General features: G+C 69.7%; 3 protein-coding genes across 4 annotated transcripts; 2 read left to right on the top strand and 1 right to left on the bottom strand.

The window, feature by feature from the left end:
* Positions 1–156: 156 nt before the first annotated feature.
* Positions 157–2,965, top strand: PAM16 (presequence translocase associated motor 16). Of its 2 annotated transcripts, XM_030001423.2 has the most exons (6): positions 157–276; positions 621–705; positions 1,349–1,488; positions 1,920–1,985; positions 2,160–2,291; positions 2,727–2,965. In XM_030001423.2, the coding sequence occupies exons 1-5, from the start codon at positions 274–276 to the stop codon at positions 2,244–2,246; spliced, it is 381 nt and encodes a 126-aa protein (XP_029857283.1). In that variant the 5' UTR covers positions 157–273; the 3' UTR covers positions 2,247–2,291; positions 2,727–2,965. The 2 variants fall into 2 exon arrangements, with proteins under 2 accessions (XP_029857283.1, XP_029857282.1); XM_030001422.2 differs by lacking the exon at positions 2,727–2,965 and having other exon boundaries at positions 2,160–2,317.
* Positions 2,903–12,235, bottom strand: GLIS2 (GLIS family zinc finger 2). Its single transcript, XM_030001403.1, has 6 exons — positions 12,192–12,235; positions 7,212–7,587; positions 6,696–6,872; positions 5,760–5,893; positions 5,345–5,463; positions 2,903–5,228 (listed from the first exon to the last, which is right to left on the bottom strand). Exons 2-6 carry the CDS (start codon positions 7,569–7,571, stop codon positions 4,450–4,452), a joined length of 1,569 nt encoding a protein of 522 aa, XP_029857263.1. The 5' UTR covers positions 7,572–7,587; positions 12,192–12,235; the 3' UTR covers positions 2,903–4,449.
* Positions 12,236–16,948: 4,713 nt separating this feature from the next.
* TFAP4 (transcription factor AP-4) lies at positions 16,949–26,518 on the top strand. Its single transcript, XM_030002385.1, has 7 exons — positions 16,949–17,145; positions 21,390–21,555; positions 22,084–22,182; positions 22,716–22,886; positions 23,242–23,379; positions 24,881–25,039; positions 25,158–26,518. The coding sequence occupies exons 1-7, from the start codon at positions 17,057–17,059 to the stop codon at positions 25,350–25,352; spliced, it is 1,017 nt and encodes a 338-aa protein (XP_029858245.1). The 5' UTR covers positions 16,949–17,056; the 3' UTR covers positions 25,353–26,518.
* The last annotated feature ends 1,421 nt before the right edge of the window (positions 26,519–27,939 follow it).

The raw sequence follows: 27,939 nt of genomic DNA, 5'->3' as shown, positions 1-27,939 counted from the left end.
GTGGGGTTTGGAAAACCGGGGACCGAGGTGGGGGGGACACACGGGACCGGCACCGGGGTAGGCCGCGGCCCGGGCCTCGCCCGCCACCCCTTGCGCATGCGCAGCGCAGCCCCGCCAGACAGCGGCGGGACCTCCCGGGAGGCGGGTCCGCCAGGGGGCGCTGTAACCACCGGGAGCGGGGCGCTCCGCCCCGCGCCGTCGCCGTCTCGGTGACCGCCGCGACCTTCGCTCCCTGACCCCGTGACCGCCGGGGGCGGAAGCGGCGGCGGGGACATGGTGAGGGGGGACAGGGGAAAGCGGTGGGGCCGGGACGGGGGGAAAGACCCGGGGGTGGAGGTACAGGCCCCGGGGAATGGGGGACGGGGCCCGGGGAGACGGAGGACGGGGCTGGGCAAGGCCCGGAGACGGAGGGACGGGGCCCGGGGAGGCGTAGGATGATGCTGGGCAGGGCCCGGGAAGGGGACAGGGCCCAGGGACGTGCGAGGAGGCCGGTTCGGGGAGGGGACAGGGCCCCGGGGGCCAGGGCCGGGGCTGGGCAGGGCCCGAGGGGAGGTGACGGGGCAAAGGACCCGGCTGGGGACAGGGCCCGGGGCGGCTGTGACAGCAGGATGTCCCCGCAGGCCAAGTACCTGGCGCAGATCATTCTGGTGGGGGCCCAGGTGGTCGGACGGGCCTTCATGCGGGCGCTGCGCCAGGAGTTCGCAGGTAGGAGCCGAGCTGCCGCCCCCGGCGTCGGGATGCCGCCCCGTGTGCGGAGCGTGCCCGCTCTCCCCTGCCCCGGCCTGGGCATCGCTCGGCATCCCCACCCCCTTCCCCAGGCCACCCCGCTGCTCCCCGTCCCCCGAGGCTCTGCCCGGAGGGGACCCTTGCCAGGCTTGTCGCAGGGTGACAGTCACCATCCGTCTCCCGGTGCTGGGCTAATGGAGTTTCAGCTTGAGCTGGGCTCCCGGCAGCCGTCCCAAGCACCAGCCTGGACCTGGCACTGCTGCCAGGCTCCGAGACCTCCTGGCAGCCCCACAGGGCAGAGCGGGGATGGTCCCCTGGGACACGGCAGCCCCAGCCCTGCCCTGCTTGCCTCTGCCTGCCTGCAGCCCAGCTCGCTGTGGGCACCTACAGCAAACGGGTGCCCCCCCCCCAGTTCCTGCCACCTCCCCAGCACTGGGGGCCTCGTCTGGGTGACCCTCGCGGGCTGGAGGCAGCGTGAGGAGGGCAGAGTGGTGAAACTGGGATCTGAGCACCTCGGAGCCCATGGGCTTTGCTGCCCGCCCCCGCCCGAGGCCTGGGGTTCCCGGGGGGGGGGGGGGGGGGCAGCACTGGGGGGACTCACGCCCTCTGTATCTCCGAGCAGCGAGCCGAGCGGCGGCAGACGCGCGAGGGCGCTCGGAGAGGCCCCAGTCCGCCGCTGCCTCCAGGATCATTGGCATCAGCCTCCAGGAAGCTCAGCAGATCCTCAACGTTTCAAACCTCAACCCGGAGGAGATCCAGAAGGTAGAGGCTCCCTCGGAGCTGGGGAGGGACGGTGCTGGCAGGGCCCTGCCCTCCCTGCAGCTGCTGCCCAGCATGGGGGAGACAACTGGTCCCCAAAGGGAGTGTGGGTGCTGTCCTGGGCCCAGTTAATCCCAGTTTGAGGTTTCCCTGCCCCAGCTGGAAGAGCGTGCCGGCAGCTCACGGGCATTAGCAACCTGCCGGTCTTGGCCCCTGCGTTTGCCCGGCAGCCCTGCTCAGGGAAGGGGACGTGGGCTCCCCAGAGGCACCCGACCAGGAGTGTGGGGACCTGCCGGGGGGTCGGGCAGAGCCAGCCGTGTCCCCAAGATCGCACTTGCCACCTCCAGCACCACCGTGGGGAGCGGGAGGCCGCCGGGGTTCAGGGCCGGGGAGGGCGGAAGAGATGAATCTGACAGTGAGCTTCTCTTTGGCAGAACTACGACCACTTGTTCAAGGTGAATGACAAGTCGGTGGGAGGCTCCTTCTACCTGCAGTCCAAGGTGAGCAAAGGGAGGAGAGGAGCGGGGGGCTGCGCTGGCCCCCAGCCCTGCTCTCAGCACCTTCCCCTGCCTGGGATTCGGGAGAGAGCAGAGCCTGAGCATCGCCGCGGATGAGGCAGGGAGGGGAGAGGGCAGCTCCGTCCCTCCGTGTCACCCCTTCCCCGTGTCCCGCAGGTGGTGAGAGCCAAGGAGCGTCTGGACGAGGAGCTCCGCATCCAGGCCAAGGACGAGAAAGAGAAGGGGTGGAAAGCCGAGACGTGACTCCTGCCACCCCTGCACCCCGTTTCCCTCACCCTTAACTTATAGGTAGCCAATAAATGCCATGTCCCTCAGCACCTGGCCTGGCTGCTCTGCACCCCGGGGAGGGAGAGGGGTCTTGCCCGCCTCTGCCCGCTGCCCCGGCGGGGATCAGCACCTGCGAGGGGCTGGCAGGGCTGGGTTTTATCCTGGGGAGGAGGAGGAAGGAGGTGGCTGGGGAAGAAGGGGTGTCCCCGGGGCACCGAGGGCTGCCAGGGCTCAAATGGCACCCGGGGAGGCTGCGGGAGCTATTTTCGTGGTGGGTTCGGACGCTCTTGGCCTGAGCGCACGGATACCTCTGGCTGCGTACCACGGGAGTGCCGGGAGCTCTGTGCCATTACCCTTCTCCCACCGCAGGCAGGCAGCCGAGGCGGCTGCTGTGTCGGGGCGAGGGGCCGTGGGGGGATGCGCTGCAGCCCTCCCCACCCGCGGCTCGTTCCTCAGATCCTGGCAGGGCTTCACCGGCACCAGGGCTGCCCGACCGGGAGCATGGGGACCCGCCGGGGCGTGGGGCAGAGCCAGCTGTGTCCCCGAGATCGCACCCGTCACCTCCGGCACCCCTCTGTCCCCACCGAGGGCTCCCTGCTGCCATCGCCACTGTCGTGGACTGAAACAGGAACTTACTTCAACTTCACTTTATTGTTTTCTTAATAAACTTCCTCTCTCCTGGAGGAATATAGTGTTATAGTCGTTAGCTTATCTCTTATTTCTGCAGTCCTTAAACGCTATGCTAACAGCGATGGAGCCCAACAGGAGGAAAATAAAAACAACCCAGAAACTACGATAGAAAGGCACTTCGAGACCGTTAAAATACTGATGTCCTGGAATGTGCAACAACAAACCGACGAAGGAGCGAGGAGACGTACACCGTACACCGGCCGGGGCGGCCTGGTCGATGGCCCGCGGCCATGCTGGGGCTGCGGCAGCGCCGGACGGCCACCGCGCCCCGGCCCAAGGAGGGTGAGGGCAGGGAGACCGGCTCCCCGCGGGGCGCGTGCGGCCTGGGGCTCCTTCCAGCGGGGAGGGGGCAGGATTGGGGAGACACACACCCCCCCCCCCGCCCCACCCCGGTTCGGAGAAAGCTGTGGGCAGGGGTCCTGCCCGGCAGCGGGAGGTACGTGGGACCCCCCCTGCATGTGCCGGGAGAGGCTCCGAGCTCTGCCCGCCCGGAGGCCGGGCACGCTGCCCGCTCCTGGCACTGCGGCAGCGTCCTGCTCGCCCCAACGCTGCCCCGTGGCCCGGGGGGGGGGGGGCCTCATCGGGGATCCTCGCTGCGGGGGGTGGGGGGCAGCCAGCACGTCCCGAGGAGCGGGTGCCCCGCCAGCCGGTGCCAACGCGCTGCCGGCAGCAGCCCTGCCGGCGCCTGGAGTCCTGCCCGCGCTGCCTGCTGCCTGCATGCGCTTGCGGTACATGGTTAGGTATGAACGTAGCTAAACAGGGTGGCTCTGCCCCGGCGCGGAGCCGGCACGGCGAGCGGCACACGCGGCCGTGTGCCTTGTCACGGGGAGGGCCGGGGAGGCGGTGGGGCACGAGGGGGGGGGCCGCAGAGCGGGAGGGATGCGGGCGGGGCACCGGGCCGACGTTTGCCCAGCCAGCTGGGCCCGGCACGGAGGTGCCGTGGCCGCGGCCCTGCCCGCAGCCGTGCCGGCCAGGCGGGGTTGGACGGCATGGCCGGGCACAGCTCGGGGTCGAGCTGTCACCCCCCCTCTCCCTGCGGTGGGAGGCCGGGGGCTGCGGCCCCCCACGCCGGCACCGGCGACGCCGAGGCCTCGGGCAGGGAGAAGATGCCGAGTTGGCGGCAGCAGATGAGCCCAAGTGGGACCCTGTCAGAGCAGGGGGCTGGTCGAGAAATAAATAGCGGCGTTTCCAGCTGCCCGGGCCAGGGGGGTGCAGGGGGACCCCCCCCCCCCGTACCCCTGCCTGCCCCACGGCTGCCCCCCGGCACGGGGTCGCAGCCGGCTCCGGCCGCCGAGGGATTATTGCTTTTCTCAGAAGAGTCCGTTCTTCTTTCGTGACGGTTAAAAGCACGAGCGAGGCCCCGCCGGGGCTGGGCGGGGGGGGGGGGGGGGCTGCAAGGGGGAGAAGGGGGCGATGCCCCCCCCCCAAACCCCAGGGAGCGGGATCTGCCCGCCGGGCCGGCGGCTGGCCCCGGGCATCGTCGGGCCCCTCAATTCACGGCGGCGGGTTTGAGCAGCAAGGAGCCAGGGGGGATGAGCACCCAGCCGGGCGGCAGCGCCTCGGGGCTGCCCCCCGAGCTGACGCCGGCCGACAGATCGAGCACGGCCCCCGGCAGCAGCGCCAGGCTCTCGGGGGGGACCCGCGGCCGCCCCGGCTCCGTCCTTTCGCACCTCTCCTTTCGGCTTTCCGGCCCCTTGCCCGTCTTGGGCGGCCGCCCCTCGGCCCCGCTGCCCTTCTCCCCCTCGGCCTTGGCCCCGCCGGCCAGCAGCGACATGACGGGCAGCCCCAGCCCGGCCGCGAAGGGCGAGGGCAGCAGCGGGCTCTTGGCCAAGTTCAGGGGGCCGCCGTTGAGGGGCAAGACGGGGCCGGGCAGGGCGCCGGCAGCCCCGCAGCCCAAAGCGCTGAGGTCGAGCGGCGCCGGGGCCAAAGGGATGGGCAACGCCGGCAGCCCCGGGGGAGCGAAGAGGGCGGCGGGGTTGGGGATCACAAGCTGCGCCCCGTTAACGTAGGGCAATTCCGCCGAACCCAGGGGCGTTTTGGGAGGTGGGTGGACCTTGAGCATCTCCGGGTGCTCGGGAGAGACAAAATGGCCGTGAGCTTTGATGTGCTTGCGGAGGGAGCTGGGGTCGGTGTAGCGCTTGTGGCAGCCCGGCATCTTGCAGGAGTAGGGCTTCTCCACGTAGTGGGTGCGGGTGTGCTTGAAGCGGTCGCTGGAGTTGGAGTAACGCTTGTTGCAGCCTTCGTAGGGGCAGATGTAGGGCTTCTCGCCTGCAGGATGGCACAGTGCCAGGTCTGCCGGGTCCCCTGTGTCCCACACCCCCACACCCCCCCCCCCGCCACGAGCCTCCCCGCTCCCCGGGGCGAGCGCGGTGGCCGGCGCTGACCTGTGTGCGAGCGGTTGTGGATTTTCAGGTTCTCCAGGCGGGAGAAGCTCTTGTTGCAGGTGGGGCAGCGGTGCGGCTTCTCGTTGGTGTGCGTCCGAATGTGGATCAGCATCTTGTACCTGCCGGGGTCGGGGGGACGTCGGTGGGGGGGGGGTCAGCCTTGGCCCCCAGGGCATCTCCTTGTCCCCGTGCCCTGGCTATGTGGGGTGGGACACGACGACAGGGACGTCCAGTCCAGCACGGTCATCCGGCCCCCCCAGGACCTTGCACGCCATGCCGAAGGGCTGGCTGGCTGGAAACCTCCCCCAGCGCAGCCCCCAGTGCTGGGCTCCTGTCTCCCCACAGCGACTCAGAGCAGCCCCCCCAGGGACCCCAGAGCCCCCTCCCGATGCCTGGAGCCCCCTCCTTCGCCCACCTGGCGTTGAAGCCCCTGCCGTGGCGGGCGCAGCCCTCCCAGTGGCAGCAGTACCCCGCGTCCTTCTCGGGTTTGACGTGGAAGTCGTTGACGTGGTCCACCAGGTCTTGCAGGAGGTCAAAGAACTGGTTGCACTGTGGGCAGGAGGCTGGGGGTGAGGGGCCCCGGTGGGGTGGGCACCGGGGGGCAGGGGGGGCCAGGACACCCACCAGGGCCAGCCCCTGCCCCTCATTCCCCCCCCCCCCCAGCTCCCACCCATACCCCGTGCACAGCAGCATCAACATCTGGGGAGATGGCAATAGCCCTTTGCATGAGCCCCCCCCCAGCCCCGTATCACCCCCCCCCAGCATCTCTGTACAGCCCCCAGCTCCCCATCAACCCCCCTCCAACCCTAAACTGTCCCTGCTTGCCGCCCCCAGCCCCACATCCCCCCCACAAGCCCCACAAAGCTCTTCCATGGCCTTCCAACCCCACGTCCCCTCCCCAGCCCCAAAATGCCCCCGTGTGCCCCCGTGCCCCCCCGTACCCTCACAATGCCCTTGTGTAGTCTCCCAGCCCTTTATCACCACCCCCAGCCCCATAAAGCATCTACACGACCCCCCCGAGCCCCGTATCAAACCCCCAGCCCCCCTACATGGCTCCCAGCTCCCCATCACCCCTACTCCAGCCCTCAGCTGTCCCCATTTGCCCCCCCCAGCCTCATATCTCCCCCCCAAGCCCCATAGAACTCTGCCACCGCCTTCCAGCCCCACACCCTCTCCCCAGCCCCAAAATGCCCCTGTGTGGCCCCCCACTCCCAGCCCCCCATCCTCGCAATGCCCCTGCGTGGTCTCCCAGCCCCCCATCACCACTCCCGGCCCCACAAAGCTTCCACATGGCCCCCCCCCCAGCCCCATAAACCCCCCCCATCGCCCCACCCCATCTCTCCCCACTGACCTTGGACCAGCGGCAGACGAGCTGCTTGGGCAGGGGCAGCTCGGGGGGGAGGCGTTTCTCCTTGCTGGGGGGCAGGAAGGCCGTGGGGGGCAGGTGCAGGGCCCCCCCCGCCCCCAGGGGCAGGAAGAACTGGAAGGAGCTGGGGAGGCCGTCGATGTAGCGCAGGGACTGGAAATCCTGGAGCAGAGCCCCGTGGGGGGTGGTGGGGAAACAGGGCCAAGCTGGATGGAGACCCCCAGAACCCCCATAGCCCCCCAAAGACCCCCCCCAGAGACACCCCCCCCCCCCCCCCCCCCAGGGAGCCACCCTGGGGAAGCCGCTGGGGTCAGGGCACACACCGGGGGGGGGGGCCGGGCAGGACATTGACCCCAGGGTGTGTGTACACGCTGGGGGGGGGGCCATGTCACCAGCAGCACCAGGCACGCTGCCGAGGTCAGGAACACCGTCCCGGGCACAGTCCCCATTGCTGGGGACACCTCGTGGGGCGGGAGGGGGGAGGAACACGGCCATACTTACGTGGGGGGTGAGGGGGCCGGGCAGGTCCCCGCTGCCCTGGCGCTCGGGGGAGAGCGAGGCGCTGCCGGCCGGAGACTCCCCGCCGGAGCGGGGCGAGAGGCTGAGGTCCACCACCGGCACGGCGGCGAAGCGCCCGTCCCGCGGTTCCACCAGCCTGGAGTGTGCCAGGAGGCCGGGGGACGGCGAGGCCGGCACAGCACGGCGACCCCCCCGGCTCCCAACTCGGCCGTCCCCGGCCGGCGGGGTATCCGGGCGCTGGGACCCGCGGGGTCGGGGGCCGAGGGGACCCCGCTTCTCCCGGGCGGCTCGCAGCTTGGAGATGCTCAGCTTGAGGTCCAGCGGCTCCTCCAGCGAATGCATGGTGCCGGGGCGGGCGCTGCGGGGGACACGCGGGGGTCACCGTGGGGATGGGGGATGGGGGGGGGGCACCGGTGCCACCCGAAGCATCGCCCCAGCCCGGCCCCGCGGCGATGCCCGTCTCCGCTCCAAGCCGGAGGCCGAGCGGGTGCCGGCGGCCGCGGCGCTGGCACGGGGACCGTGCCGTCCCTTGCTGCCACCCTGCCGCGGCCCCCTCCCGCAGCGGGCAAAGGGCAGGGCACGGCACCGGCGGCCCCCCCCACCGGCCCCTCGGTGTCCCCAGCCCGTCCTCTTCGTGTCGCCAACCCCCGGGGGCCGGCACGGCCTCTTGGCCGATCACCAAAACCTTGCCCGGGGATTGCCAAATCCCCCCCCCCCCCACCCCACCCCGGGGCACCCGCTGCCCCGGAGCTGCGGCGTGCCCCTTCTGCCTCCCCCTGTCCATCTGTCCGTCCGTCTGTCCGTCCGTCCCCGCGGGCCTGCCCCAGCGAGGCCTTTCCCAGCGGCAGAGGAGGGCGGTGGCGGCCACCAGCCCGGCGGTGACCCGGGCGGCCGAGCCCGCTGGCCCCAGCCCCGGAGGAGGCAAAGCTTCCTCCCCCGCCGGGGCCCCTTCCCCGCCGGCCAACGCCGGGGCCGGGCAGGGGCTGCCTGCCGCACGGCACGGCACGGCACGGCACAACATGGCACGGCACGGCACGGCACAACATGGCACAGAACAACATGGCACGGCACAACATGGCACGGCACGGCGCGGTATGGCAGGGCTGCTGCCTGCAAGCACCCTCCGCTTCCCAGGACGCGGTGGGGGACCCCCGACCCCCCCCCCCCCTATGCCACTGTCTCCAGGGCGACAGCTCCACAGTGCCAGGCCACCCCGCGTCCCCACCCCTGTGTCGTCGTGTGCCCCCCCCCCCCCAAAAAAAAAAAAAACCTGCCACCCCCACGGCTCGGCCACCGCACATCCGGCAGGCAGCTGAGAACGGGCAGCTCAGCGCAGGAGTGAGCGCCTCAGCCCGACCCCTGGCAGCGCCGATCCGGTCCCCTGACTGTGCCCGCCCCCCCCGCCCCCCCCCCCCCCGGCCACCCGCATCGCCCCAGGGCAGGGTGGGGGCGGCCGAGGGGCCCTATGGGGGGGGGGGGGGGGGGCACGGCGCACCCAGCACACGTGGCAGCGGGTCCCCCCCCCTCCCCATCCCCACCCCACCCCGCCCCGGGGGGCCCGGCCCCCGCCCTGCCCCGCCGGCGGGGCCCCCCTGCGCTGGCGGGGGTCCAGGCCGGCTCAGACGCTGAGGAATGCGGAGGAGCCGCGGGGGGGCGTGGGGCCCGGCCGGCGGGGCGGGGGACCCCCCGCCTGCACCCCCCCCCCCCACCGCAGCCGTGCCCCCGTCCTGGCCGTGGGGCCGGCCCCATGGGGGGGGGGGTCCCTGTCCCAAGCTCCATGGCAGGAGGAGCTGCCCCATAGCAGGCTGCCCTACCCTGCCGGGGGGGGGGGGGGGGGGGGGGACACAACACACACACATCTCCCTGAGCCCCCCCATGGCCGTGGGGCCTGCCCCATAGCGGGGTCCCTCCTCTCCAGTGGGGGGGGGGGTCCCTGCCTGAGCCTCCATCTCCGCCCATAGGCGTGGGGCCTGCCCCATAGCAGGGTCCCATCCCTTGTGGCAGAGCCCCCACGGCCACGGGGCCTGCCCCACAGCGGGGTCCCTTCCTCCAGGGGGTCCTCACCCCCCCGCGCCCCACAGCAGGGCCTGCCCCGCGGGGGGGGGGGGGGTCCCGCCCCGAGCCCCTCACGGGGTGCCAGCCACCCCCCACGTGCCCCACGGCCTGGTGGCACAGCTCAAGGAGCGATGGACGGACGCGGCGGGGCAGGACCCCCCAGCTGGGATGGCGGAGTGGGACCCCCCCCCAGCCGAGGAAGCGGGACAGGGCCCCGACAGCCCCCCCAGACCCCCCCCCCCCCAGAGATGGGGGTCTCCCGCAGGGGGGCCGGGCAAGGCGTCGGGGCTGGTCCCACCGTGGTGGCCGTGTCCCCACGGTATAGATATTGGGGGGGGGGGGTCCCGGGGCGGGCGGTGCCGGGTGGGGGGACCACGGCCTGCCCCGGGCGGGGCGGGTGGGAAAGGGGCCTCCAGCCGCTGACGCCACGGCTCCCAGCGCGGCCGCGGGCGGGCGGGCAGCTGCCAAACCACGCGGCCGCCCCGCCGCCGGCGCTCCTGGGAACCCGCTCGGAGCCGGGGTGCCACGGGGGGCCCCGCCGGGATGGGGACGGGGACGAGCCCCGCCGCGGCTTGGCCGGCCGCCCCAGCACCTGCGGCCCCTGCACGAGGCCCCTGCCTGCTCTTCCCCCCCCCCCCCCCAAAAGGCCTCTCCTGCCCGCGCCAGGCGCTGCCAGCCCTGCCCCGGCCCAGCTTCCCCTCTGGCCGCCCGGCGAGTCCCCCCCCCCCTCCCCGCCATCGCACCAGTTCAAACCAGTCCGGCGCGGCGCTGGGCCCAGGGGCTTCCCAGTCTGGGTGGGGGCTGCTGGGACAGAGCCCGGGTGCCGGCGGAGCCCCCCCCCCCCCCAGCTCCGCCGGCTGGGCTGGGGTCCCCCGGGCCCCCCACGCTGGCCGGCCGGATGGCGTGGCTGGAGGACCCGGGGTGACCCCGGCGCAGCCGGCGGGGTGCCAGGTCTTTGGGCCACCCCGCTGCTGGCACGGCCGGGGTGTCGTGTGTCCCCCCCCCCCCCAGCCCCAGCTATGGCACAAAAACCCACCAGGAATAGCGCGGGCACGAGGCGGCGGGGGGGGGGGGGGGCCGCGGGGCAGAGACTTCCCGGCGGCGCGGTGGGCTCGGGGATGGCGGCGGCGAGGGGTGCCAACGCCGGGCCCGCGCCGCCCCGAGAGGGGACGGTGACCCTGGGGCTCGGCGAGCCGGGAGCGGTGCCAGCGCTGCGGGCGGGCGGGCAGGCAGGGCTCAGTCGTCGTCGTCCCCCCCCCGCGTCGCGGCGGCACGGCGCTGCCGGCACTTGGCAGGGCTGGCAGCGGCAGGCTGGCACCGCCGCGAAGGTCGGGCAGCCCCGGGAGCCCCCCGTGCCAGGGTGGCGCGAGTGGGTTGGCAGGATCCGGCCCCGCTTGCCCCGGTCTGCGCCGCCACCGCTGCCCGGGTCATTGTCCCCACGGCTGCTGGCAGGACACGGGCCACCGCGGGACCCGCCATCCCTTCTTGTCCCGCTGCGGACGGCGCTGGCACTGCCGCTCCTCACCGGAGCCCGCTGGTGACTGCCAGGGCTGGGGGGGGGGTGCACATCCTGCTGGTGGCTCCAGCTTGTCACCGTCCCGTCCCCCCCCTCCCAGTGCCCACGACGCCACACTGCCTGGGGTTACGGCAGCCCCCAAAGGTGTCCCCAGGAGTGGCCATGGCTCCGGTCCCCAAGCCAAGGCCGGTGCCATGGTCACCCCTTGCCAGGCACGTGGTGGCCACGGGGACCCCGGCGGGGGGGGGGGGGGGGGGGCCGAGGCCAGCCCACTCCCCAGGGAGCAGCCCCACGGCGGTGCCACCAGCAGCACACACCCTGCCACCTCCGCCTGGGGACATGGCCGGACCGCGTGGGGACAAGAGCGGGGCTGGTCCCCAGATGTCCAGCGGATGGGACCCTCGGGCTTGGCAGCAGCGGGGGCCCGGGTTGGGAGGGGGGGGTACACGGGGACCACGGGTTAGGGGGAGGTGGTCACAGCAGGGTGACACAAAGACACAGGGCAGGGGAGGTGGCCACTCACAGAGGGGGTTTCTGCATGTGGGGCAGGGGACAAGCCCCTGCGGCAGGGCCCAGGGACATTGGGGACAATTTGTGGCAGCCCTTGACGCCCGCTGCTGGCACCTCGGGGAGGGGGTCACCCCAGCTGGGCCCCCAAAAACCCAGCTTGGCCACCCCACACCGAGGGACCGGCAGCCCCCCGTGTTGGGGACCGGGGCCGGGGGGGGGACGGACACCGGACACCGGCGGCTGACGGGCGGTGGCACCGCCGGCGTGGGGCCGTGATGGGGCTGCCCTGCGACACCCCCCCCCCCCGGGCCAAAGCCACCCCTTCGCCCCTCCCCACACGGTGGGGACACCGGTGGGTCCCCGGGGGTGGCCGCAGCTGGGCAGAGCCACCGAACACGTCCCCGCCGCAGCCCCCGCCCCGCGGCCAAGGTCAGGACACCCACCCCGGGTGCGGGGGGACAGCGGGTGACGGCCACCCCCCTGACACCCGCTGGGCAGTGGGGGGGGGGGGGGGTGTCCCCTCTCTGCGCAAACCCCCCCCCCCCCGTGCCCCCCCGACCTCCACAGGGAGCCCCGCGCTCCCGCCGCCTCCCCCCTCAGCCCCCCCGTGCCCCGGGGCTGGAGCGGGGCGACGTTCCCCCCCCCCGCAACCGCTCCCCACGGCGGGGGGGACTGCAGGTGCCAAGCCAAGGGACCCCCCCGCCCGCCCCGGGGCAGGCTCCCGGAGCTCCCCGCGGGGCGGACAAGGGGCTTCCCGGGAGGATGTTTCCCCCCCCGCCCCGGGTAGCAGCATCCTCCTTTTTACACCCCACCCCCCCCCCCCCCGCCGCGGGCGCGGCGGCGGCGCGACAAAGCGCCGGTCCCCGGTGCGCGATCGTTACCTGCGGCGGGGGCTCAGCGCCGGCGGGGGCAGGGGGGAGCGGGAGGGGGGGGCCGCGGGCTGGGCGCGGCGGGGGGACACCCTGCAGGGGCCGACAGGGAAGTCAGCGCAAGTCGAGGGGGCGGGGGAGGGGGGAGGCGGGTGGGGGCTCCTGCCACCCCGGTCGGGCGGCGGCGGCGGCGGCGGCGGAGGGCGGGCGGCGGCGGGGCGGGGGCTCTGCCCGCCGTGATTTATGGCCGCCCCGCACCGACCGGCCCGGCCCCGGCTGCGGGCGGGAGCTGGGCGGGGGCCGGGGCCGGCCCCTCCCCGCCGCGGGGGGCACCGGGGGGCACGGGGGGGGGGGGCACGGCGGGGGGGAGCCCCGCCCCGGGGGGGGGCCGGGGACACACACGCACGGCCACGCGGGGACACCCTCACACCCCCTCCCCCCCCGCTCCCCCCGCGCAAGGTCACCCCGGCGCTGCGGCAAAGCCGAGCCCCCCCCCCCCCCCCGGCTGTGTCCGTGTCCCCCCCCCGGGGACGTGGCGGGGCGGGGGGGGGGGGGGACGGACGGACCCCCGGCGGCGGCGGCGGCAGCGCAGGAAGCGGGGGGCGGCGCCCACCGGAGCGGCCTCCCCGCCCCGCACCGGGGCCGCTCGGGGACGGCGGGAGTTGGGGGTTGCGGGGGGGGGGGGGGGGTGTCACACCGAAGGGGGGGGATCCCCCCCTCCCCGCAGGAGCGGCGCCGCCCGCCCGCCGCGTGACGTCACAGAGCGCGCCTGGCGTCACGCCTGGCGGGGGCCTCCGCATGACGTCACCCCCGGGGGGGTTGTCCCGGGGCGCCGGGGCCGCGGCTCCTTCCGGCGGCAGGATGTGGCGGGGCCGGCCCGGATGCTGCAGCCCTCACCGGGGGGGGGGGGAACTCCCTCCCCGGGGCCCGCGGGTGGGGGGGGGGGGGGACACACTGGCCCACGCGGGGGGGCGGGGGCACGCCCCACCTGTGGGGATTTTGGGGGGGGGAACGTAGCTGCTGTGTCCTCACCGGCCCCGCCACAAAAGGGGGGCACACGGGGAGGGGGGGGGGCAGCGCTGGCCCACGCGGGTGGCCGAAGTCACACACCACCCGTGGGGGGGGGGGGGGAGCTGCTGTGTCCCCAGCAGTGACCTCCTCCTCCCTGGGCCGGTGGCTGCGGAGTAGCTGCCACCACGTTTGCATCCTTTATTCCCTTTTTTGAAGGGTTTTTTCCCCCAAAATGGGAGGGGGGTGAACCCCCATGTCTCTGGCCCCCCCTAAAAAAAACAAAATGGAAATGGGCTGAGCTGCGTCTTGGGGGAGCGTGAGAGGGGGGGGGGGGGGGCTTCAATGCCACCCACGGCGGTCGTGGCCCCCGTGGGGACGGTGACACGGTGGCTCGGTGTCCCCAGCCTGGCTTTCCCTTTGGGCCACCAGCACCCCGTCACCGGGCGCCAACGTCACCCCACTCCCCCCATCCCAAAGTCCTCCCAGATGGGGGGCACGGGCCCCCCACCCCAGGGACACGTGGGTCCCCTGGCCCACGCAGGCAGGAGGCAGGCAGGGACAGCCACCAGCGCGGTTTTGGGGACCCCTCCGGCTGCTTGGCAGCGGTACGGGGTGGCAGAGGGTGATGGGGGGCCATGGTGGAGGGTGGGGGTCCCTTTGTCGTCCCCCCCTCCCGGCTCGGGACCGCGGCCGACTGCCGGCATGGAGCAGCTGGGCGATGCCGCGGCCTGGCCGGATTCCTGCCGGAGCGCTGGCTGCCAGCACCCGCTCCCTGGGGGGGACACGGCGGGGGGGGGACACAGTGGGGGGACACGGGTGTCCCCCCGCCATGGGGGGACGCCCCAGCCCCCCCCGGCATCAAGGCCTCCCGCCGAGGGCTGGGCAGGGGGCCCACCGGGACAGGGACCAGGCAGGGACCAGGCAGAACCAGTCCTGCCAGCTCCTGAGCGGGGCTGGGCTGGGGGGGGGCAGGGGGCGGGGGGGGTACACCCACCCTGCTCTGTGGGGCCGGATCCTGCCCACCCGGGGTGCCAGGCCAGCTCTGGGACCCCCCCGTGCCCTCGGTGGCTCGCCACGGCCCCGTTCGGGTGACCTCGGCTGGCTCTGGCCCCACGCAGGCAGTGCTGGGGGGGCTTTGGGCACGGAGGGGGGGGGGGATCAGCCAGCCCCCCCACGGGGCCTGGGGGTCCCCGAGGTCCCGCACGGCTCCTGCCAGCCCCCACAGCCCCTGCCAGCCCTGTGCCCCCCCCGCCCATCCCCAAAGCCCCCCCCGCCAGCCATAGGACGCCTGTCACCCCCAAACCCCTGAGCCCCGAGGCTGCCGTGAGCCCCACGGCCCCTGCCAGCCCCCAGCCCCCCCATCAGCCCCCAAAGCCCCCCCGCCAGCCCCCATGGCCCCTGCCAGCCCCCCCCAGGGACCCCCCAACCCCCAAAGCCCCCTGCCAGCCACATCACCCCTGTCACCCCCAAACCCCGGAGCCCCGTGGCAGCCCCGAGGCTGCTGTGAGCCCCACGGCCCCTGCCAGCCCCCAAAGCCTCTGGTGACCCCCCCCTCTGCCCCCCGGCAGCCCCCTCCCCTGCCACCCCAGCACCCCTGTCCAGCAGGGCCAGGCTCTGTGGCACGCCGGGGGGGCACAGTCGGGGGCACAGCACCCTGGGGTGGGGGGGGGGAGCGGGGGCTGCCAGGCCCTGCTGGGGATAGGGTGGGCTGGGGTGGGGCTGGGATCAGACGGGGTAGAACGGGATGGGACAGGGATAGGACAGGCCAGGATGGGATGGGGTGGAACAAGGTGGGATGGGGATAGGGCAGGACAGGATGGGGTAGGATAGGACAGGATGGTATGGGATATGCTGTGATGGGGATAGGACAGGATTGGATGGGACAGGATGGATATAGGGCAGGATAGGATGGGACAGGATCGGATAAGGTTGGACAGGATGGAACAGGATGGGACAGGATCGGGTAAGGTTGGACAGGATGGAACAGGATAGGATGGGATAGGATGGGATGGCAACAAGACAGGTCAGGACAGGGTGGGATAGGATGGGATGGGATGGCAGAGGATAGGATGGCATAGGATGGGATGGCGATAGGGCAGAATGAGATGGGAAAGGATGCGGATAAGGCAGGATAGGATGGGAACAGGACAGGGTGGGATGGGACGGTCAGATGAGGTTGGACAGGATGGGATGGGATGGGGTCAGAATAGGATGGGATAGGATGGGATCAGAACAAGACAGGTCAGGATAGGATGTGATGGGGACAAGACAGGTCAGGATGGGATGGGATGGGATAGGGCTAGGGCAGGATGGGATGGGATGAGGTATGATGGGATGAGGATAGGATGTGATAGGTATGGGATGGGAACATGACAGGTTAGGGTAGGATAGGATAGGATAGGGTAGGATAGGGGACAGGGCTGGATGCGGTGGGGACAGGGCCAGATGGTATAGGATGGGGTGGGATAGGGCTAGGACAGGATGGGTTGGGATGAGGTAGGTTAGGATGAGGATAAGATGTGATAGGTGTGGGATAGGGACAAGACAGGTTAAGATAGGATGGGATGGGATGGGATGGGATAGGATAGGATAGGATAGGGACAGGGCTGGATGGGACGGGGTCAGAACAGGATGGGATAGGATGGGGACAAGACAGGTCAGGATAGGACAGGATAGAGCTGGGATAGGATGGGATGGGATGGGATAGGATGGGATGGGGAGGGGATGGAATGGAATGGGGACAGGGCTGGATGGGATAGGATGAGGATAGGATGTGATGGGGATCGGATGGGGACAAGACAGGTCAGGATAGGATGGGATAGGGTGGGATAGGGCTGGGACGGGATGGGATGAGGCAGGATAGGGTGAGGATAGGATGGGATGGGGATGGGATGGGAAAACAACAGGTCAGGATAGGATGGGATGGGGTGGGATAGGATGGAATGGGGACAGGGCCGGCTGGGATGGGGACAGGTCAGGATGGGATAGGATGGGGATGGGGACAAGACAGGTCAGGATAGGACGGGATAGAGCTGGGATAGGATGGGATGGGATGGGATGAGGTAGGATAGGATGGGATGGGGAGGGGATGGAATGGAATGGGCACAGGGCTGGATGGGATAGGATGAGGATAGGATGGGATGGGGATCGGATGGGGACAAGACAAGTCAGGATAGGATGGGATAGGGTGCGATAGGGCTGGGACGGGATGGGATGAGGCAGGATAGGGTGAGGATAGGATGGGATGGGGATGGGACGGGATGGGATGAGGCAGGATAGGGTGAGGATAGGATGGGATGGGGATGGGATGGGAAAACGACCGGTCAGGATAGGATGGGATGGGGTGGGATAGGATGGAATGGGGACAGGGCCGGCTGGGACGGGGACAGGTCAGGATGGGATAGGATGGGATGGGGACAAGACAGGTCAGGATAGGGTGGGATAGGACTAGGACAGGACGGGATGGGGTCAGGCCAGGATGGGACAGGACGGGACGGGGACAAGACGGGTCAGGATAGGATGGGACGGGACGGCGACGGGGACGGGACAGGGACAAGACGGGTCAGGACGGGATGGGGGGGGGGGGACAGCAGCCCCCCCGTCCCCCCGCGCGGGGGGTGGTGCCGGGGATCGCTCCCTCTCCCTTCCCCCCCTCCCCGCGCCGTCCTTTGTTTACATGGGCCGGTGGCTGGCGGAGGCGGCGCCGCCGGGGGCGGGCGGGGGGAGGCGGCGGGCGGGCGGGCGGGAGCCGCCGCGCTCGCACCAGCTGTTTCCCGCCTTGAGCCGCAGGCAGAGGCCGCCGGAGCCGGAGCCGGAGCCGGAGCCGGAGCCGGGCCCGGCCGCTCCCCCCCCCGCGCCTCCCCGGCATGGAGTACTTCATGGTGCCGGCCCAGAAGGTGCCCTCCCTGCAGCACTTCAGGAAATCCGAGAAGGAGGTCATCGGCGGGCTCTGCAGGTGGGGGCGCGGGGGGAACCCCGGCTTTGGGGGAAAAAGCGAAGAAAAAATAAATTGCATTTTTAGGGTGGGGTTTTTTTTTTGGGGGGGGGGGGGAATTGATGGCGGGGGGGGGAGAAGCGCAGCGCGGCCGCCGCAGCCCCACCGCCCGCACGTGGTCCCGGCCGCGCACATGGGGCCGGGCGGCCACGCGTGGCCGGGAGGGGGGAGGCGCCGCCCGCCCGCTTCCCCCCCCCCATCCCCCCCTCTTCCCCCGTGGGGGGGGTGTGGGTGGGTTTTTGGAAGGAGGGGGGGGGGTGTTTAAAGGAGTGGGGGGGGGTCCGGCGGAGTGTGCGTGGGGGGGGTGTGTGTGTTTACTGCCGGGCCTGGCCGTGACTCTGCAGCCCTCCCGGAGGAGGCGGGTCGTGGCCGGGGCTGCCGGGACATGTAGTGCGGGGAGGCGGCGGCACAAAGCCCGGGGACGCGGGGGGGAGCCCCGGCGGATCGGGGGAGCCCCCCCCCCCCCCCCCCCCCCCCCCACTACCACCACCACCACCACCGGCCGGGGATGGGGCTGGAGCCACGGCGGCCGCTGCGAACCGGCGGGGCCTGGCGGGCGGGCGGGCCCCCGCCACGCGTGGGGGGGGCGGCCCAGGCCCCTCGGGGCCACGCGGGGCGGCCCTCGGTGCTGCCGGACCCGCGGGGCGGCACAAGATCCAACCCCCCCCCCCCCCCCCCCCGCCCCGCCTCCGGCGCCCCTGCCCCGCCGTGGGGCCGGCCTGAGCGGCGGGGCCCTGCCGCCTGCGGGGGGCGGCCCGCGCCCCGAGGGGCCCTTGTGGGGCAGCCCGGGCCCGTGGAGTTCCTGTGGGGCAGCGAGGGCCCCGGCCCCGCCGTGGGGCAGCCAGGCCCCACTACACGTGTGGGGCGGCCCGGGCTCCTCAGGGCCCCGTGGGGCAGCCCCGGGCCCTCCAGGCCTAGCCCCGCTGGGGGGCAGCCCTGCCCCAGCCCACACGCTTCCCCCCCCCCCCCCCCCGGGGGCAGCCCTGATCCCCCTCCCCGCCGCCCCACGGGCTCACCTGGGGTGGGGGGCTGCGCCCGGTGATGCTCGGGGGGTGCCCACGCCTGAGGCCCACGGGGGGGTGCAGCTGCGGGGTAGGGACCCGGGGCGGTGGGGCGGCTTCACCGGGGTCCCCCACGCTAGTCACTGCGGGTGGCTGTGGGCCCGTGGCCCCGGGTGGGAGGGCAACCGCCTGGGGCAGGGAAATGCGGCCATCTTGCCCAGGGCTGGGGGGCTGCTGACGTGGGGCAGAGCTCTGGGGGAGCCTCGCTGCCTTTGCACCGCCCGGAGCTCCGGGACGCCCTGCCTGCAGCTCTAGGAGCTCAGGGACGCCCTGCCTGTGCCCCCCAGGAGCTGGGGGACGTCCTGCCTGCGAGCTCAGGGACACCCTGCCCGCGAGCTCGGGGTGCTCGGGGACACCCTGCCTGTGAACTTGGGTATACCCTGCCTGCGAGCTCAGGTATACCCTGCCTGCGAGCTCGGAGACAGCCTGCCTGCAAGCTGAGTGAGCTTGGGGATGCCCTTCATGCAAGCTTGGGGACGCCCTGCCTGCGAGCATGGGGCTACTCTGCTTGCGAGCTCGGGGACACCCTGCTTGTGACCTCAGGGAGCTTGAGGCACCCTGCCTGCAAGCTTGGGGACACCCTGCCTGCACGGCCATGCCTCCCCTGCCCACCAGCGCAAACCGCAGCACTAGTTGCGGGCAGCGGTGGACACGAGCGGGCAGAGTCGGGTGTCTGCCATGGGCCTGCCGAACCCACAGCCTCCTCGCCAGGCAGAAGGAGCGTGGCAGCGGCAGCAGTGGCTGGCTCCGACATCCCTGCCAGGCTGTGCTGGGGACTGCCATGCCACCGGGGCAGGAAGGAGCAAATTCTACTTGCTCGACCCAAACCCCACGGCACCAGCACCGGGCTGGGGACACTCCAGGGGCTTCTCTCCTGTGCCAGGGCTCCGGTGGGTGCCACCCGCTCCCCCTGCCTCTGTCCTGCCCCATCCCTGGCGGTGCTGGGTGCCAGGCCCACTTCTGAATCCATGGGTTATTTCCCCCTTTCTGTATTTTGCTGTCAATTCTCAGGTCTCTTCCCAGGAAGAGCAGCTGGCGCAGGTTGCGGGAGGTCTGCCGGCGAGGAAGCAGGCTCTTCCTCCTTCCCCGGTATTTAAGAAACTGCTTCCGCGCTGCCCAGTCCTGGGCCTTTCCGTCCCATTCCCCTTACGCGGCCGTGGCTGGCGGTCCAACATCCCAGAGTGGCTCTCCGGCCAGCTCCCTGGCCCCACCAGGCATCACTGCAAGAAGATGAGGGACAGACCCTGTCCGTACGAAGGGGCGACGTCCCCGAGACCTGCTGGGGTTTGGCATACTTTGGGGATGAGTTTTGGGCTGTTTTTTGTCGGGAGCGGGGCGGCAGGTGCCGGCCACTGCCGGATTGGAGCCCTGTGCCACAATCTCACCATAGGCAGCTCTTGGTCTACATGCAGACAGCTGCTCCCTGCGAGTGGGCCAGACCCCCAGGCACCCATCCCAGCCCCACACCACCCAGGACACCTATTGGGAGCTGCATGGGAGGGATCCAGTGCAGCGGGTGCTCGGCACCCAGCACCAGCCTGGACTGACACACTGCCTCGGTGGCTGGGGACAAATGTCTTCCCGGCCCTGTGGGCTGAGCTGGGATCCTTCCCCACTCCCCTGGGATGTGCTGGGATCCTTCCACATCCCCTTGGAATGAGCTGTGGTCCTCCTCCATCCCCCTGGGCTGAGCTGTGGTCCTCCTCCATCCCTCTGGGCTGAGCTGTCGTCCTTCTCCATCCCCCTGGGCTGAGCTGGGATCCTTTCCCACCCTCCCGGATGAGCTGGGATCTTTCCCCGTCCCTGTGTATCTTGGAGGAGTCGTGATGCCTTCCCTGGTCGCAACAGGCGATGGGTGGCCTGGGAGGGCTCAAGGCGCTGCCTGGGCACACGGCAGTGCTGTGAGCGGGGCTTGGCTTTGCTGCTTAGAAGCCTGGGCTCCCAAACCTCCGTGGTTCCTCTGTGGCCTCGCAGGGAGGGCAGGACGCTGGGCTTTGCTTTCCAGCCTAGTGTTGGCAAGGCGCTGGGTGGGATGGGCCCGTCTCCTCATGCTGTAGCCGCTGGGCACCTGGGCTGGAGGCCGAAGCGCGTCTTATCTCGCCTCGCGCCGGCAGCCTGGCCCTTGTGTTTAGTCTTCGATGCCTTGCAGCAGCTCTGGCGCCGGCGGCCTGACTTGCATCTGGTGGGTGCTGGGTGCTTGCGTGCACCCTGGAGAGAGCTGCTGCTGCAGCAGCAGGGAGGCGAAACGGCCGGCGGCGTGGTGGGGGCTGCCGGTCACGTTGCTTTGGTGTAATGGCCAGCTATCGCCCCGACACTTGGCTTATTAATTGCCGGTGCTGGCCACTGCCCGGTGGGCTCACCATCGCCATGATCCAAAACCCTTGCCGAGATTTGGTCGCCCTGCTCCCTGGGCTGTCTTGGGGAAGAAGCGGGGTGTGGGTGAAGAACCTGGACCCCCACAGCGGTGGGTTTTGCTTGGGGGGCTGGTGCCAGGGACCCATGTGTGTTGGCCTTGGCCGGCCAAAGCCCTTCTTGCTGCCATCCCTGCTTGCTGCCAGCGGCATTGCCGGCTCTGGGAGGTATTTCCCGGCCCATCTGCAGGGCGAGGGCGCGGGGGGCGAGGAGGCGGCGGCAGGAAGCAGGCAGGAGCTGCGGCTTGGGGTGGGACGGGGGCTTCTCTGCTGGGAGCTGTCATCTGGAAGCCATCAGTGGGGCGGGAGGGAGGGAGCCGCCTTCCCGGGGCCACACACGCCGGCAGGCCCCGCGGGGACCTAGCCGGCCGGCTCGCAGCCTCCCTTGCCCGTCCGGGGGTCCCTGCCGTGCCCTGCCTTCCCCTCGGCTCCACCCGCCCAGGCTTGCCACCAGCGCTGGTGCTGGGCAGCCTGTGTCCAAGCCCGGCAGAGCCACGGGGCTGCAGCGGGGCTGCCGTTCGGTCGATGCATCCCCCAGAGCTTTGGATATGGGGCTGGAGAAACCCACCCAGGCGCTTTTGTGCTCTCCAGCACTGCAGCCATCATCCGCTCTGTGTTTCCCATCCCTTTGGTGGCTCGGCATCGTCATTGGAAAGCGAGGGGGGACCCGGTGGAGGCAAGCTGGCGGCAGGGGTGCAGCCCCCTCCTCCCTAACCCCGTGCCTATCTCACAGCTTGGCTAACATCCCGTTGACTCCGGAGACCCAGCGGGACCAGGAGCGACGGATACGCAGGGAAATCGCCAACAGCAACGAGAGACGGCGGATGCAGAGCATCAATGCTGGCTTCCAGTCTCTGAAAACCCTCATCCCACACACGGACGGGGAGAAGCTCAGCAAGGTGAGCAGGACGTCACCGGGGCTGCGGCAATGCGGGATGCAGGTGCCGGTCCTGCACGCGGAGGTTTTCAGCGTTGCTTGTTGGCAGGACAGGGCTGTAAGAGTAATTGGGGATATTTGCATATGTTATTTCAGTGATGGAGGTCTCTCCTGGGGAGGTTTCCTTGGTGGGGGTAGGTGTGCATCGCAAACCTGATGTCCTGGAGTGGGCTGGGTGTGTGTGACAGCACCCAGTGCCCCAGGAGCAGGGTGGCATGTGCCTGGGTGACAAGGTGGCCCCACTGCGCGTGGGCGAGAAGGTGGCACTTAGCAGCTGGTTGGATTCCTGAGACGGGTGAACTGGAGTTTCACCGCGGTGGAAATTCCAAGGAAGCCCCGGGGGTGAAGCAGACCCTGGATGGAGACGCAGGAGCCGGGCAAGGAGCGGTGCTGCTGCTTCCTGGGCAAGGAGAGAGCTCAGCAGGAGGGGGGCTTGGGGGGGCGCCAGAGTTTCTCCTGCCTCAGCCTGCTCCTCCCGGCTCTCCTGCAGGCGGCCATCCTCCAGCAGACTGCCGAGTACATCTTCTCCCTGGAGCAGGAGAAGACTCGGCTACTGCAGCAGAACACCCAGCTCAAGCGGTTCATCCAGGTAATGCCTGCCTGTGCGCCCCAGGGATGGGACGGGAGGGGATGGGACAGTCCTAGCTGGCCGGGGAGGGAACATCGTTGCTGTTCTTTGGGGTGGGGGCAAGACCCTCTGCCCTGTTAAGCTGGGGAACGGAGATGTTTTGCACCCTCCTGGAAGGGCAGGGGAGCCCTATTCAACCTGGCATCCCTTACCTGGCAGGAGGAGAAGGGCTGGGGTCCCATTTTCCATTTGGGGTATCGGGGTATGGCCCGGTGACACCTCCGGCTATGGGGTGGCCCGGTTGAACTGTCCTGGGTGTCACAGTGCGAGAAGTGGGTTTGCACAAGGCTGGGGGGGTGAGGACCAGGAGGGTGGGCACACGCAGGGCGCAAGAGCCCGTCCGTCCCCAGGTGTCAACCCCATGTGCTGCCCAGGTCCCCCGGGAGACCCTTGCCCGCAGGGAGCTGTGTTGGGGGCCAGGCGAGGGGGCGGTCCGGATGGCGGGGGAGCATCAGGGCTGGTCCCCATCCCCTGACACCGCATCCCCGCGGCAGGAGTTCAGCGGCTCCTCCCCGAAACGGCGACGGGCGGAGGACAAAGATGAGGGGATCGGCTCGCCGGACATCTGGGAGGATGAGAAGGCTGAGGATCTGCGGCGGGAGATGATCGAGCTCCGGCAGCAGCTGGACAAGGAGCGCTCGGTCCGCATGATGCTGGAGGAGCAGGTGAGGCCATGCGGGGCCGGATCCGGCTGCGGCTGCTGCGGCGCTGCCGCCTGTGCGGCACCGCACTGGCTGTGCGCGGGGCGGGCTCGCCCTCTAGCGGGCTCTGCCACGGCCGTGCCGGAGCCCCCACCAGCGACGCCGGCACTGCCGTGGTGTAAGGGGGTGTAACGGGTCATCTGCTCAGGCCACCTTTGCTTGGCGCTTGGCCGTGGGCTCCCTGGCTCTGCTGTGTCCACCCCACGGAGGGGTACGGCCCACAGCTGGGGATTGGGGGGGGGGTGCCGTGCCGGGAGTGGGTGCCGTGCCGGGAGCAGGCTGGGCTCCCCACCGATATTGGGGCTCTCTCTGCTGGCAGGTTCGCTCCCTGGAGGCCCACATGTACCCCGAGAAGCTGAAGGTGATCGCTCAGCAAGTGCAGCTCCAGCAGCAGCAGGAACAGGTGAGGTTGCTGCACCAGGAGAAGCTCGAGCGCGAGCAGCAGATACGAACCCAGGTGAGTGTGTGGATGCTGTCCCAGTCCACCCTGGCCATAGCCCACCCGTGGGGACATCCCAGTAGCCTCCCACCCTGCGAGCGGTGCAGCCAGGCACGCGGGCAGTGAAATACAGGGAATCAGGGCGGTTCGGCGATGTGCTTGGCACCTTCCCTCGGCTAGCTGAGTCGGACAGCAATGTCCCAGCAAAGCTCTCGCACTCGGGGAACTGGGAAAAGGTTGGCACACGGCCCCCCACAGCGCTTAGGGGGGGCTGCACTCGCAGGCTTGGACCATGCCACGGCGGCTTCCAAGCAGCTCCATTCCCTGGTGTGGAGGGCTTTGTATGGGAAGGCTGCTTTCTGGCGGGCAGGGATTCAGCTTGGTGCTAGTGAGCCCATGGCTTTCCAAGGCTGTGCTGGGAGGTGCTGGATGCGGCCGCCCTCGACTCACCCCTCCATGGCGCTGTGTCCCTCCCCACTAGGCTCTCCCTGCCGGTCACGGGTGGAGAGCAGCTCCCACTCCAGTGAGCTGCAGTCCTGCTCCGGCTCCCACCGGGCACATTTCCTCACCCTCGGGCAATGAACGGGCATCCAACCCATCAGTGGGTGATGCCAGCAGTCGTGATGGCTCCGCTGCCAGCGATTGATGCAGGTCATGCTCCACGTGCTGGAGCGGGTGGTTTGCAGCAGCCTGGAGGCCATCTCTGGGGGTTTACCTCTCACTGGGTGACTCCCACTGAGTTTTGGGGACCCCCAAACTGCTCCCTGCCACCCGCCAGGCTGGGAAAGGGGAGCAGGTGAGCTGGCAGGTGGTGCTGCCGGGCAGACGTGGCAGGACTGCAGGGACAGGAGCCTTCAGCCTTTTCCCCCGGCACAGTTGGATTTGCCAACAGTTGGGGGAGCCTTACGCCAGCCTGGTGCAGTGAGGAGGTGAGCACGGTGCTGCACGGTGCCGGCACCCTGTCCTTGCTCGCTGCTGCCCTCGAGCTCAGCCTCGGGGCATGCTGGCCTGGGGACCTTCAAAGGGAGGGAGAAAAAACAGCTTCCTCCCTCCTTTGGCTTCTGTGGAGCTGCGTCCCCGCAGGATCCCTCCTGGCCGCCTCCCGGGGAAGTTCAGCCTATTTTTAGGTGAACTCTCCTTAGCCTCCTCCTAGGGCGGATCTTCCCATCCGCTGATTTAATGAGGATCTCCGAGGGGTGCGGCGGGTTCCCAGCTGTGCAGGTCGGGGCGATGGGAGGGCTGGCACTTGCCTCTCCTGGCTTAAAAGCCCAAATCTTTTCCCCTTCGGGGTACGGGGAATCCTTCATGTTCCGCTTTGCCAAAGCTAAGGTGGTGGCAGCTCTCAGCTGGCACCCTCTCGCGTCCATCTGGGACAGGTGAACTGGAGCAGCTGAGCTGCTGCTTCAGCTTTTATGGGCTCTCAAAGGAGTTTGGGCTCCGCAAACAAGCGTGATGCTCTTCCTATCACTGCTGTGCCCAGGTCCCTGCTGACTGCGGGGGTTTTTGCTTCTCTCCCCAGCTCCTGCCATCACATGCTCCCCCAGCGCCCACCCACCACCCCACCGTGATCGTTCCAGCGCCGCCTCCCTCCCATCACGTCACTGTGGTCACCATGGGCCCGTCCTCGGTCATCAACACAGTCTCCACGTCCCGGCAAAACCTGGACACCATCGTTCAGGTAAGGGGGGCACTGGGGAGGACCACAGTGCGGGGGGACTTTGAGGGCTTCTGAACCCCCTTGGGCGCATCAGAGCGGGGGACACGATGTCCTGACGGCAGTCGGTTGCCCTCGGCAGGCGATCCAACACATTGAGGGGACGCAGGAGAAGCAGCTGCAGGAAGAGGAGCAGAGACGTGCTGTCATCGTGACGCCGGCACGCGCTTGCCCCGAGCCTTCCGCCTCCGACACCGCCTCCGACACCGAGGGCAACGACAGTGACTCCATGGACCAGAGCAAAGAAGAGCCCTCGGGAGACGGGGAGCTGCCCTGACACCCCCTGGCTGGCAGCTGGGGAGGGGAGCCGGGGTGGGGTGGGGGGGAAACGTCAGAGAATATGCTGAAATTTTTAAAAAATACAACGCGATTTGGGTCTCTTTTATGACCTTTTTCCAATACTGTAAAGCAGAGCGCTAGAAGCAGGCAAAGGTCACCCTTCAGCTCCCGGGGGGGGCGGCTCGGGGGGGGGGGGGGGCGCTCAAGGGCGGCCACACAGGGATGCGGGGGGCTCGGGGCACAGCGGGACAGTGGCGGGGGAGTGTTAGGGATGGGGCGGTCGCTGCCCCCCACCCTGTTTTATCAGCCCCCCTGCCACTGACCCATGGGGTATCCTGCCAAGCTGGCAGCAGCCCCGGTGTTCCCAAAGGCATTCCCTTGGGTCGGGGCCTTTGGTTGGGATCTTAATTTGTTTTTTCTTCCTCTTTTGTGTTTTTTTTTAATTAAATGTTCATTTTTAAGCAGGGGGGAGATGCCAAGTGACACGGCAGCAGAGGCGGGACAGGGACCCCCAGCTTCGGGGTACAACCAGCCCCACCATGGCTTCTGCACCCCACATGGGGCAGAGAAAACCCCTTTGGAGAGTAAAAAAATCCCGGGATTATGCCACCGGAGCACAGGCAGGAGGGCCGGCATGTGCCATCCCCCTGGCATTTCCAACGCCCACCTCCTTGGCACGGGGATGGCGGTTTGGGGGCCGATTTTACACCCCTGTCCCTGTCCCCGTCCCCATCCCCGTCCTCGTCCCTGTCCCCTCATCCCGCTCCCATCCCTCCTTTAAGCACTTAATCCGGTTTGCGGGGTCCGTCAGCTCCGAAGAGCTTTTCTATTTCGTGATTGTGTCGCTTGGGTCTGTCGTGGCGGGTGGGGGGGGTCCCCATTTTGTGTGTGTGTCCCCCCTCGCCCCTGCCGCCCCCCGCCCGGCTGTAGGGTTTTAGGCCAGTTGTGTGTAGAGCCTCGGTGGTATTTGGTAGGTTCCCCCCAGCCGCAGCTGTTTCTCGGTTCCTTTCCCTTTTTTTTTTTTTTTTTGTATTTTTTTTACGATTTTCAGGTCTTTGTGTTGATTGAGAAGCTATTCTATTTTGTTAAGAAAGTGGAAAAAAAAAAAAGAGGCTCGTGCCTTTGTAAAGAAACAAAATAAAGTTTGTACTTGGTTTTTTAGAAGCTCGGTCCCGGTGTTAACATTTGGGGGGGGGGGGGGGGGATGGGGACAGGGACAGATCCGGCTCCTGTGGGGCACTGGTCCCTCTCAGGGGACCTGGGGCTTGCGGGGAGGGCAGGGGAGTGCTGCCTGCGTTGGGAATCACAGGCAGGGAGTGGGCAGGAGGCGAAGGCAGAAGGATGCCGGCCCTGGCGAGGTTTCCCGCTGAGCGGCTGGGCTATATTTAAAGGCTCAGCGCTGCCAGCGCTGCCCGCATGTGCTATGAGCATGTCAGGGCTCAGCTCACTGCTGAGATGGGAGGGGGGGCTCTGGGACTCGTTTTAGTGAGGCCGCTTGGCTGGGGGGGGCCGGGGTCAGGCTTTGTGTCCCCCTGCCCTGGGGATGGCAGCTGTGGTGCTCCAGGATGGGGGTGTCCCCGTGGCTTGCGGGGGGCACCCATCTCTCTTCATGGCTCTCCGTGGGGCTGGTGGAGGCACCCATCTCCCTCCATGGCTTTTTTTTGGGGGGGCACCCGTCTTTTCCCATGGGTCACCCACCTCTCAGCATCCCCCCATGGCCGTGGGTCTATCCTGCTCCCCCTCCACACCATGGCCCTCCGCGGTGCCCAGCCGACGGCCGGCTCCTGCCTGCTCCCCCACCGTTGTCCCCTCCCCATCACCCCCATCTCGGAGCCGGGGGCTCCCCCTGCTCCCACACTTGCAGGGGGCTTGTGGGCTGTGGTCTTCCTCCCACGGTCATGGCCCTCCAAAAGTGGCTCCTCCAGTGATGGAGCCCAGGGGCCACTCTGCCAGGGCCAGGCTTTGGGGACAGCGCTGCATGGCCGTCCCCTACAAGTGAGGGTGACGTGAGCTGGTGACCCTGCGTCTCCGGCTGCTGCCATCCCCCCATGGCATGCTGCCGGCGTGGTGCCAGCGATGATGGGGACACCCCCAGGGTGGAGGGGACATGTCCCCTTGCCTATCAGGTGAGTGGCATCGCCTGGAATTGGTGGCATGTGGTGGCTCAAGCAGGTCCCAAATCAGCCCAGGATGAGGTACCCGGGGACACCTGCCTTTGGGGACGGGTGGGGGACACCGCAGTGCCCTGACGCTCATCTCTCCTCCTCCATGAAATCCTGCTCCAGCCAAAAAGGGGCTGCAGGAGCTTGGGGCAGCCCAAGGAGATCCACTACCCCATGCCAGCAGGATGCCACGATGGGGACGGTGACCCCACATGGGCAGTGCCACCCCAGGGGCCCCACGCCAGAAGGTGTCCCGTGCCATCACATCTCTGACGCAAGCCTTTCCCGGTCCTGCAGTGCTGTCACCACGCTCAGCCCCGTCCCTGTCCCCATCCCCAGGGCCCCCTGGGAGCGGAAAAGCGGCGACGGCAGCATCTGTGCTGGCCGTGCCGGCAGCTGCCAGCCTGCCTGCCCTGCCCCGCG

This window comes from Aquila chrysaetos, chromosome 25, assembly GCF_900496995.4.
Source record: "Aquila chrysaetos chrysaetos chromosome 25, bAquChr1.4, whole genome shotgun sequence".
Classification (NCBI taxonomy): Eukaryota; Metazoa; Chordata; class Aves; order Accipitriformes; family Accipitridae; genus Aquila; species Aquila chrysaetos.
This window is presented reverse-complemented; position numbering and strand designations above follow the sequence as displayed.